This window comes from Equus caballus, chromosome 11 (assembly GCF_041296265.1).
Source record: "Equus caballus isolate H_3958 breed thoroughbred chromosome 11, TB-T2T, whole genome shotgun sequence".
Classification (NCBI taxonomy): Eukaryota; Metazoa; Chordata; class Mammalia; order Perissodactyla; family Equidae; genus Equus; species Equus caballus.
The window spans coordinates 15,958,616-15,971,264 of NC_091694.1; the positions used below are offsets into that span (position 1 = coordinate 15,958,616).

At 37.8% G+C, this 12,649-nt stretch overlaps 1 protein-coding gene across 14 annotated transcripts in view; it reads right to left on the reverse strand.

The window, feature by feature from the left end:
* The window catches only part of TANC2 (tetratricopeptide repeat, ankyrin repeat and coiled-coil containing 2), a 388,516-nt gene that overhangs the window by 68,698 nt on the left and 307,169 nt on the right, over nt 1–12,649 (reverse strand). For all 14 annotated transcript variants that reach the window (XM_070227084.1, XM_070227082.1, XM_023652253.2 and 11 more), the window contains 3 exons: nt 9,402–9,633; nt 5,671–5,837; nt 1,449–2,056 (listed from right to left, as the gene is read on the reverse strand). In XM_070227084.1, coding sequence (XP_070083185.1) covers nt 1,449–2,056; nt 5,671–5,837; nt 9,402–9,633 — 1,007 coding nt within the window. The remainder of the gene's footprint in view (nt 1–1,448; nt 2,057–5,670; nt 5,838–9,401; nt 9,634–12,649) is intronic.

Genomic DNA, 12,649 nt, shown 5'->3' on the forward strand with positions numbered 1-12,649 from the left:
GTACTATTCTAGGCATTATCTCACTTAATTCTCAAAAACTCTAGGAATTATTACTCCTTTTATGTAGATAAGAAAATTGTCTCAGAAACATTATGTAACTTTAGAAGGTCACAATTCTTAGAAAAGGTAGGATTTATATGCAGGTAATCTGACTCAAAAGTTCATGTTCTTTCCACTACAGCATGTTTCTTTTAAAAAAAGTTTCCCTCTCGGAGAAAATAACCACAAAATCTACTGCCTGGCTTAACATCATCATCAGAATCTGGAACTAATTTTGTAATGCATTGGCATGAAGCAGGCTGAGCAGCATGCCCACAAGCACAGTTGTCTCTAATAAGGCCTGGTGAAGAACAGGCCACAAGAGTAAGAAAACCCCAGCTTGGTCAGAGAGGTTTAGTCTCTCTGATGAGTCACAGTGGGAGACATAGGCAAAATTAGCCTATCTTCCTTCTGAGGCAGAATAAGCTCTACATTTGCCAGCTATGTTGTTGGTGTCTTCTCTGTTTCCAGGAAATCAGGAATATACCTGCTTCTGAAAACACCAACTTTATTAAAGGAATAATTATTTTAAAAATGTGGTGTGGAGGAGTGGAAAGCACACCCCACAGGGATGCTACAGATGTAGGTTCTACCCAGGAGAATGGGAAAGTTTCATATCTAGTCTGGTTTGTTGAGCTGAGAAAGATTCTTAAGTCAGGGTCAAGCTCATCAGGAAAGAGTGCAGGGGTAAATCAGTGATGTCTGTCATGGGTGCAGGGTGCGGGAGTGGTGGTACATACCATATATCTGCCATCCCTGTTCTATCCCTCCTCCTTTCTCCCGCCTATTAACTTTACGACTTAGGGCAAGTGATTCAGCATCTTAAGGCCTTTATAGTAAAATGGGAATAATGACACCTTATTTATCTAAAGGTAGAGTGGCTATACCAGCTGATCTCTTCAAGTCTTTTTCAGCTTTGAGGTTTAAGATACCATTTTCCAGTGTAAATTTTAGCATCAGCTGGGCTTAATGGGGTTAGTCATGGTGACTTTAACAATGGTATGGCTTTTAAAAGGGCAATGACAACTTTTAAATGATTCTGTTTTCAGTCAAAGAGGTGAACAGTATATCAACTCTTTCTTCATATGTGAAGAACACAGGAAGCCTGTTAAATGGCTAAATTAATTATAGCCTGGGATCCCTAGGGGGATCAGAGAAAATTACTTAGGAAAATACAGGAATGTAGGGATGCATTTTAAATATGCAGATTTTGAGTCTTAAGGAAATAACATTGTGAGAAAATAAGTTAGTTACCTTCATTATAGCCTTGTCTTGAGAAGAAACAGAGATGATGTTTTGTTTATGTGAAATGTTCAATGAAGAACACTTCTCACTGCTTTCAATACCCATGCTCCATGCAATAAATACAAAATAGACTCAGAATTGCTTATTACAGGTCTATGGCTTACCTGGGATCACAGAGAAATTTGGTTTTCTCTCCTTCTTCTCTCCAGATAAGCCATTCTCGAAAAGAAGGATGTACAAACATACGAGTCATGTCTCTGCGCTTGATTAGGAACATGGAGAGGTTCTCCATTCTCTGCTGAAAATCCTCCCATTCTAGTGTGCCTTCAATGCTACCAGCATTGATGGCCTGGAAGATATGTTCATCAGTCAGTGGGTGGAGAGAGGCCACTGCCACATTCAGGAGAGGCATCACCCGGTCAAAGGAAGACTGGGTGGGGAACTTCATATTGCACTGGAGTAAATAAACCTCAGAGAGCGAAACAGGAACTACTTTGTAGCTAGAGCTCTTTAACACTAGATAGCCTTTCTCTATGAGGTCAAATGTGAGTTTCAGGTATAGATAGGACCCTTGACTGAGGGTCTTGAGATGAGAACTGAGTTTGCCAAATGTAGTATTGTCCATTTTGCCATTAAGTGAAATGTTATTCTGGATCTCTGAGCTGCTGTGTATCCGGTGCAGGATGTAAGCCTGCAGGTCCTGGTCTATGGCTTCATTCTCTTCTAGTCGATCCAAAAATATCCTATGGAAAGGCAGCAGCTTGGTAATTTCCTAAAACAGATGGAGAGAGAGAGAGAGAGACAGAAAGACCTTCAGTTTCCCCTAACTCTTATGATAAGCTATGAGGTCTACAAATTTATTCTGAACTTCTGAGCGGCCAAAGAAAAGAGGGAAATATGATCAAATATTAGTGTCCATAGATTAAAATATATTAGTTGCATAGGAGGGACACAACTTTTCCTAATATTGAGACAAAATAATTTTTATGGGTCTTCATAAAGGGTACTTTAGGACTGACTTAATAGTCAATATGCCAAATAACACTCCTAAAATGGAATGCCACAAAATTTTTCTCAATATAAACCATGGCACAATATCAAAATACAATTCACTAAGAGAAATGTATAAGGACTCAAAGAATGCCATATAAAAATGTTGTTCTCTAACCCTCCTAATAAAATGACTGCATTTAATGTAGGCGTTTTGGAGATGCCTTAGCCCAAAAAACCACTTCTAAGAATGGGAAGCTTGGTACCTTGGTGATCTGCTTGAAAATTATATTGGGGGAAGGTGATAGGACTTTGTGGTGACTCAAGCTCTGGATTCCATCTTTTCTTATCTGCATACAGACTTTGCTCCTGTAAGTATCCACCCTCTCTCCTGTATTAATTTCTTCTTCTCTACTGGATCATATGAACGACCCCATATTCGTCCCATGCTATATCCCTGTTCCTATTTTTTGCAAAACTTCACAGAAAGGTTTTCTCTACTTACTATCTCTAATTCCTCCCTTCTCATTCTCTCCTCCACTTTTGCAATCAGGGTTCAACTCCACCACTTCACTGAAATGGTTTTTGTCAAGGTTATCAGTAATCTTCACCTTGCCAAACTCAATAATCAAATTTCAGTTCTCATCTTCCTCAACCTCTCAGCAGTATTTGACAAAGTTGATCACACCTTTCTTTCCGAGTCACTTTCTGAAGCTTGTTCCATAGCATGCTTCCCAGATTTTCTGCTTAGCACACTGGCCACTCCTACCCAGCCTTTTTTGCTGCTCCTTTTTCATTTCTCAGGCATCTGCAGCTCAGGTCTCCATTCTTTTCTCTTATCTAGCCACTCTCATTCCCTAGAACAGCTTCTTTGGTCCCATGGTTCTAAATATTATGTATATATGCAGATGATGCTTAACTTTATGTTTCCAGCTTAGTCATCTCCCTGAGCTCTCATCTTATATCTGTCTACTCAACATTTACACTTGGATGTTTCATAGACAAACTTAATGTGACCAAATCAGAACTACTGAATTCTGCCTACCAAAAAACCTTCCCATGTCAATAAATGGCATTACCATTGACCCTACCACCAAATCGTATGAACTATCTTTTCCTCAAACCAGCATTTACCCAACTGCTCACCAAAATCTTATGATTCATTCTTGCATTTTCTTTCTCGCTCACACCCACATTCAGCCCATCACCAAGTCCTTTTGACTCTCCTTCAAAATACAGTCCAAGTGTGACCACTTCACAGGGTCTCCACGTTTAACACTCTAGTCTAAGCCACCATTATCTTTCACCTGTACTTTTGCTTCTTTGATCGATTCCCTACACAGCCATCAGCCAAAGAAATCTTTTAAAAAGGTAAATCAGATCTCAACACTTTACAAGCCTCCTTGGAGAGGACTTTCCTATCCACCCTGTCTAAAGTAACTATTATCCCCATTTATTCCTTTAACCTACTTTATGTCCTCATAGCACTAACACTACCTAAAATTTTAATATGTTTAATTTTTTACTTACTTACATTTTATGTTCCTCACTAGACTATATGCTTTATGAGTGAAGGGATATTGTCTGTCTTATTCATTGCCATATCCTCAAGCTCCTAGAAAGTACGTGACACACTTAAGGACTTAAGAAATGTTTGTGGAAATAATGAATGATCAAATATGAGGGTTCATTTTTTAAGACCTGTGAGTTATTTAATTGTCAAAGCTGAATGAAAATAACATTCAAAAATTCTTGGTCAAAGTAAGTGAAGTATCTGAGAGTTTATTGCAGGTCTTGATTTATGAAGACACTGAAATTTGGACTTTGTAGATTAATATGTATAGTACTTTTCCTGTTTTTTTGGCATAACTGAAAAATTAGTCATTTGCTCTACTAAGTCATACTTAAAATATCTTTTGAGGGGTCGGCCCCATGGCTGAGTGGTTAAGTCCGTGTGCTCCGCTTCAGCGGCACAGGGTTTCGCAGGTTCGGATCCTGGGCGCGGACATGGTACCGCTCACTGGGCCATGTTGAGGCGGCGTCCCACATGGCACAACTAGAAGGACCCACAACTAAAATATGCAACTATGTACTGGTGGGATTTGGGGAGAAAAAGCAGAAAAAAAAATCTTTTGAGATTGTACATGGCATTATGTGAAAATATGAACGAGAATGTCTCCTACACATGCATTTAGTAAAACTAGTCAGAGATTGTGTTCTTAGAAGTTCCTTCTCTTTATCCTCCATCTTTAACAATCAAGCTACTGACTAATAATGGTAGATCATATAATTTTTAGTTGTAAAGATGCATTTATGTTAATTCAGTCACACTCTTTAACTCAAATTACTTTGAGATAATAACAAACATCTGTAAAGTGGTGACTAGGATCAGAAATACAGTTTCTGATCAAAGAAGGCAGTAAAGCTAATTGCTCAATACATAGGAATGATACTAAGTACCTGGGAGAGTGGAAAAGGAGGGAGCTAAGACTATTTCCTGTATATTAGCAATTGTTATGAGGGGGCTGCATCAAAATAGTGGTATGGGTATATAATGTGTGAGATATTAATGTTCATCAAAAGAGGTGATGGTTTAGGGAAAAAAGGGTTGAGGAACCCTGTTCCAAACCAAGTGTGACTATGTAAAGAACGGGAGATATCAATTCAGCTAAAATGAAAATGGTAGAGGAGGTAAAGTCATTTGTCCTTTATGGGCTATGTCCTTTATGGGCTAAGTAGCCCATATATCTTTACAGGCTCAGTTCCACATTCCTGCTTCTTCTTCCAGGTCACTAAGTGATCAATGAGTGAGCAGAGAAGGTAATTAAAAAAAAAAAATCTTATCTCACAGGTTTAGTAAATTTATTCTAAATCCCTAATATTGCCAGCATTCTTAGAGGAAGGCATACACAGAAGAAAGTCCACCTTCATGCTATAGAAAAGTTGTTCAAGCAGAACCAGAGGGAAGAACTAGAAAATTGGACTCTTGACTGTAGATTGAACTGAATTTTGCACGACATTAAACGATAAAAAATGTAAAACAAAAGCCAAACAGTAAATTAGTGTTAGGGACTCTATTTGCGTTGCTGTCCTCAGGACAAAGTCTAGAAAAATGGACTTCTTTTCATGCTATTTTGAGGGACACTTTATCAAAACTTGTCCACAGCAATGGGAATGGGAATCTGAGCTAAGAGGGCCACGTACGGAGAACATTCTCTCTAGGACATATTTCTTACTCTCAAAACAGGCTCTTTGGGAACTACTCTTGCTAGTGCTGTAGGACATGGTAGAGGTTTAGAAAGAGTTATCACTAAGGGAACACAGACCTAGAACTTTTTCAGTTTAAGCACTCTCCAAGGGAAATAATTTACAGTCCAAAAGCAAGCAAACACATACCTGTAAACTGGTCCTAACTGTTACAATTAGTTTGAGCCAGGAAGGAAATTTTCCAATCATTTTACTCAGAAATGATACAATTGTATCCCCATAATCCGGTTTGTGAAATTCTGCTTCATTTAATCCATCAATTAAGATGATGAAATCTTCATCTGGGATTTTTCTCTCTGAGATAGAAAGAAACAAATTACTTAATAATTACCAAATGGATAAGTGAGTTCTTTTGGGGTCTTTGATTATGTATCTGTTTGGAAAAAAAATATTAGAAAAGGTCTCGTGTGTTTACTGAATGCTCAGGGTATATATAATTTATTAAAAAGACAAAATAATTCATGTAGTGAATTCATTTTGTTTCTCAGCAGGTGTGAAAGCTTTTGTCACATATATAATATATGAAGTGTATGTATCATCATCGTTTCCCCCATGTTATCAGTTGTGAGACAGCCTGAGCACTGCAGTTACGAGAATTTGCACATGGAAATTCATTTTTCTCTCATATTTGAAAGAACTGTGTTCTGTTTTCTTCTATCTGATAGCAGTAAAGAGAACAGTATCACATGTTCCTTTGGGAATTTACAGAAAAAGGTTTAATTTGAAGTCAAGAGCATTATGTGGGACTACAAGTGAATGTGTAGTGGGAAAGAAGGGTTGGAGGAAAAGAGAAAAGGAATCCCAGCCAACAGACAGCTCTGAACCAGGCAGCCTGGATCACAAGATCTTACAGAACTAGAAGCCTCCTAGATTATTCCTAAAGCAGCTTCAATCAGACCAGACACTTATGTAATCTTCCCAGGGGAGAAGGAGCCATGTGGGAAGGACAAATATCTGCTACTTTTGTGTTTACTTTCCTCCTGGACTCTACACTATCCTAAATTGACAAAACCAGTTTATCTTTAGGGCTAGGCTGAAGAAGCAGGCTTGGTGAGATTTCAGGCTTTCACTCTCATTAAATGCTTATTGATTCTTGAGTACATCGAACAATCAGAAATTTAAAGATCCTCAGGTTGAATGAACATTGTAGTATAAATGAATTGTGAGTAACAAGTAGAAGTTACTAGGATTTTATAGGTTCTGAAAGAAAGCAGGGGGAAGAGGCCAAGAAGTTATGAGTGCCTGAAGTGGGAAATAGATTATATCTGAGGAGGAAAAAGAAGATGCAGCTGGGGACAGAAGGAAAAGTCTGTGGACTTCAGTAAGAGATTAGCTTTTTTAGTCTTTAAAAGAATCAAGAGCAACTGAAACTCTACCTATTTTAGTTTCACATGTGAAAATACACAGATATTTTTGCATGATTAATAAGCCTTTCTATTCTTCCCCTAAAGTTCAAGCTTTATATAAAGGAATTTAATTTCAATTCTAAGTACTCTAAGTCAGTTCTCATATTATGAAGAGTTTTAACTATTGTTTTCATCTGGCGACTATTTAGGAATAGAAAGGAATTATGGATTACAGCTCTAACTATTAACAATGATTATTAATGAAATGGCATTCTAGATGATGTAGCACTAAGAAAACACATTATTTCTTCAGGGAGTCAAAGAATAAAGGAAGCGAGAGGAGTTGCTTGGAACTAACTGGGATTTATGCAAACATCTTGGGGCTCTTCTGTTCTTGATTTTGAGGACCCTGGCTCCTTTAAGCTTAATAGTGTCTTTAATTTCCCTAGAGAAATTTTTTCCTTTTTTTTTTTTACTTTATTTATTTATTTATTTTTGAGGAAGATTAGCCCTGAGCTAACATCTGCTACCAATCCTCTTCTTTTTGCTGAGGAAGACTGGCCCTGAGCTAACATCCGTGCCCATCTTCCTCTATATTATATGTGGGATACCCACCACAGCATGGCTCGACAAGCCGTGCCATGTCCGCAGCCGGGATCCCAACCGGTGAACCCCAGGCCACTGAAGCAGAACGTGTGCACTTAACCGATGTGCCACGGGGCCAGCCCCTCCCTAGAGAAATTTTCTAATTGCACTCTGCTTGGCAGATATAATAGACCTATCTGTTGCTACTAAGTACCATTACCTAGCCTCACCCAGTGGTGTGCTGGAGCTGTCCTGTACTGGTTCAGGAGAGCCCAGCACAATATTTTCAAGAGCTGGTTGGTTGTTAAGCAACTGGCAGCTTGAACTTGGCCAAGGTGGGAATATTTATTCACACAACGGAAACCTGCAAATATTACAAATCAGCCCTCCTCCCCCAGCTGGCTGTTAAAAATGTACCAGCACACCACTGTCTCCAGCATTTCAGTTGTACCTCCTTTAACTTCACCCAGGCTCCTTCATAATAAAGTGAGATTTTCAAGTGGAGAAAAGGCTGATGATAATGCATCTGTTGAGATTTTCTTTGGGAAAAACATTCTCAAGACTAAAGATGAAGAACATCCTTTAAATTATGATCTAGACACTTTAATGAATAATTCATTTGCTAATAAAATTAAATTTTCATTTGCATAAATTCCCAGTAGATTATACTATTCATCCCATGAGTAGACAATATATTTCTTTTTTATTAAAAAAAGGAATATTTGCCCCACTTAATCAAGATAATTATATTGTTCTAAATCTTGGCTTTGTTTTTGAGATTCTTTTCCTTTGAAGGAATTACTTAGAAGTCATCTATTAATGTAAGTGATATATGAGGTGTGGAGAAATTCCAAGGTTTAAAAAAGTCTAGGGTAAGGTAAAGCTAATATGTGGGAGAGGTATAGACAGAGGTCATCAGAGTTGAGAAGAGAAACTTTGACATCCAATTAACTAGCACGGAGCTTGAAATAACAGAAGATGGTGGCCAGGAGAATAGAAATTATAATCATCTTTTCTTATGAGTACCTCTGAAACCCTCGAGAAAGGTATATAAGTCTCTCAGGAATAAACAGGGTTGCTCAGGAATCTCACGCTTACTCAAATCCTTTGCTTTGGCTTCCAGCATTGACAAAACATTACTAAAAGGATGGGGCAGAGATGGGTGAAGGAGGAGACGGTTGTACTGAGGGCACAGCCAACACTAGAGTTCCAGAAGAAAAAAGGGAGAAAAGGTATGAGCATGAGAGGGAGATGGATTCAATTTCACTTTTTCCCCATTTAAAAAAAATATCTTTATACCTTTTAAATACCTTTTAGTGGACAATTAAATGATTTTTAGTATATACACAGAGTTGTACAACTACAGATGCCGTTTCATTTTACCTAAACTGTGGAGTAATAAAAAATATCAAACGTATGGTTCGGATCCTGGGCACGGACATGGCACCGCTCATCAGGCCATGTTGAGGCGGCGTCCCACATGCCACAACTGGAAGGACCCACAACTAAAAAAAATACAACTATATATACTGCGGGGATTTGGGGAGAAAAAGCAGAAAAAAAAATCAAACACAAAGACTGATTCTACACATAGAAACTACACAACACTGAGTTAGCGCTATGGCTTTACTGATTTATTCGAACTCTACAGAAAGGACTGGAAGCTCTACTATCTTCAGTACAAGAAAAATGCATTATATCTGGAATTGAGAGTGAGAATTTTTATAATAAAAGGAGGAAGTGGCTATTCCTGCTGACATTTTTATTTTTCAAGTAAAATCTTTTATCTGTTACTGTATCCTGTAGGACATCAGCTATGGAACATTTAGTTTCGGCAATGTGATAAAAATAATCATTTCTATAGCATGCCCCAGGTGAACTTGGGCTCCAAAGCCTCCACCTTTCACTTTCTTTGCACCTCATCTGTACCTTTGTGGAGATTCTCCAGGGGCTCCAGGACTCCCCTCCGGAAGGAGGCCATGGGGTCTTGAACACAGGACCGAAGGCTCAGCATGCTTTGTAGGTGAGGCTCCCGAAGAAGCTGCTCCCGATAGGCTGCCAGCTGAGGTGAGCGGCAGAGCAGGGCAGCAACGTTGTGGACAAATTCTGGTACCAGGCAGGTGTAGGCATTATCCGCTTGGCAATAGTGATAGGCAACCACCTTCAAAAGAAAGATGAGAATGCATACAGGTTTATCAGTAGCAAGAACAATAGCCATGTTATTATATAATCATTCTCTAACATTGTCTTCTGTCTCCCCATTCCTCAACTTTTTCAAGCAAAAATAAAAGGTGCTAACTCAGAAACTGCCCAATCTAAGATCAGAAATTTGATACAATATTTCTATTATATACATACCATATCAAAATTCACAATTAAAATTTATAAATACAAATTGAGTTTTCTCTCTGGATTATAAAAAATAGGAAGCAAGTCTGAGAATAAAGATTTACATTAATCTCTCTAATATTTATTCAGCATGGAGCAGTATAGAAAGTCTAATCTTATAACAAAGCATTAGGAATAAAATAATCAGAGAAAAAACATGTTAGTCACAACAAACACATATGCTTTTTATAAGTCATCCCCCTCCTTTTTTTGGTGAGGAAGATTGGTCCTGAGCTAACATCTATTGCCAATCTTCCTCTTTTTTGCCTGAGAAAGATTGTCCCTGAGCCAACATCTGTGCTAATCTTCCTCTATTTTGCATGTGGGATGCTGCCACAGCATGGCTTGATGAGTGGTGTGTAGGTTCACGCTTGGGATCTGATACCACAAACCCCAGGACACCCAAGCAGACCACTACACCAACATGCTGGCCCCAAGTCATCACTTTTTTTTGGTGAGGAAGATTTGCCCTGAGCTAATATCTGTGCCAATCTCCCTCTATTGTTTGTATATGTGATGCCTCCACAGCATGGCTAATGAGTAGAGGAGGTCCGCGCCCAGGATCTGAACCCTGAAACCTGGGCTGCTGAAGTAGAGTGTACAGAACCTTAACCACTGGGGTATAGGACTGGTTCCAAGTCATCACTTTTTAAATTATAATTGTTTTATAAGCAGCACGATAAAAAATGAAATAATTCAGATTTAAGAATTATCATTAATTATTTTCTGAATACCCTTTTGAAAAGACTCCTACTCTACAGGTACGGTCATCCTAGCTCTTTAACAAACGCTGGAAATGTCACTTTTTTTTAAACACCTGAAATCTTTCTCATTAAACATAAAAAAAATTGAATGATACAGGAAATGTTAGTATACATACAAAGCTGAGGATAGTACACATATAACTCACGTTGCTTGTGAGTGAAGCAATGGTGTCAGAGTATAATATGGAACTGGAAATGAGAAATTGTGTTTAAAAAATCTCCATTCTTTTCTTTAGATAGATTGGTCATTGCTTTATTACCTATCTTAAGCACAGTGTAAGGAACCCAAAGAGAAAACTTGGCAGCAATTGATCTGTCCTCTCAATGAACAGTGAATGTCAGTGGTTATGTCCACATGGATATAAATCTCCAATTTAAAAAAAGCAAACAGCAAACCTCTGAATCAATGTGAATTTTCATATTTTACCTCAATTGATTTCACATATCGAGGTGAAGCACTGCTGAATAAATCAGCTATAGCTTACCCTTTATCTAAAGTAATGGGATATAAGTTTGAAGATAAATATTCTGAAATTTAGAAAGAAGGTTCTTTCACTGATTTCATTAAAAATCATTTGTGCTCTTGGCTGAATGAGGTTTTATCTAACAAAGGTCAATGCTAAAGTTGCCCCTTCTGTAGCTGCCTTTCTTTCTTTTAGGTATTTCTTTGTTATTTCAAAATAAAGTCTCAATTCTTTTACAGAAATTAGGCGGAAAGACCATTCAACTTCTTCATGACATTAGCACTGTGGCTCATAAGAGGTATTTACTAGACATTTCAAAGTACTTATATAATATATGTGTTATATAGAAGTTATAAATGTATATTACATACAATCTGTCAAAAACATTTTGTACTTTCCCCAAAGTGTCTGTTGACATTATCTACAACTTTCCCTATGTATAAAAATAGGAACTAAGCCTGGGAATGTAGCTTTTTCTTCGAGTCTCTCAATGTACCAGTGTTCAGTGATAGATATTAGATCACTCTCTACAGCTCTGAGGAAGTCATCATGGCCACCCATACTTAGTCATTATTATTCCAACTTCTTGGAAATGGTTCAGAATTAGTCCACCCCCAATAAATCAGCAGATAAAACCTTTATCCTTGGTGAATGCTTGTCTCTCAAAATGACTTGCTGAAATTTCATTTTCAGCTATGTCTTTCTTATATTAGTAATTTTTTTCCATCTCAAGTTTTTCTTACGTTAAATGCTTAAACTCTTTATTAAAACAATTTTATCCAAAATATATTTGATATGATCAGAACTGTATTAATTCTTTGAAGAAGACAGTGAGTAAATTTCAGATTACTTCTGTGAAAAGAGCAGGTTTGTAGGCTATACCGACAAAAGAAGACTAGAGGTCAGTATAGCCTTGGGTATAAAAAGCTTTTGAATTAATGCTGTACACAAGAAATGATAAAACTAAGGATAATTCTCATCAAAGGCTCTAATCAAATGACTGGCTGGCAGCAAATCTGTCAGGCTTGTATTAAAAGTCTAAGGCCTGCACTCTCCAAAGATCATTTTCTACCTCAAATGAATAGTCTGTGACAGGATTAAGCTAATGTCACATAAAAAAAGGGCAGCTTTGAATATCTGAAATTCATTTGGACACAAAAATTTAATTTACATAATGACTGGCATTTGTATCAGTTAAATTCCAATGTGTCCATCAATGGATGAATGGATAAAGAAAATGCGGTACATATACACAATGGAATACTATTCAGCCATAAATAGAAGGAAATCTTGCCATTTGTGACAGCATGGATGGACCTTGAGGGCATTATGCTAAATGAAATAAGTCAGATAGAGAAAGACAAATACTGTATGACCTTACTTATATGTGGAATCTAAAAAAACTGAACTCACAGAATCAAAGAAAAGATTGGTGGTTGTCAAAGTTGGGGGGGTTGAAGGGTGGAAGAAATGGGTGAAGGTGGCCCAGAGGTAGAAACTGCCAGTTATAAGATAAGTTCTGGGGATGTAATGTCACAGTGTCTATAGTTAACAACAAACT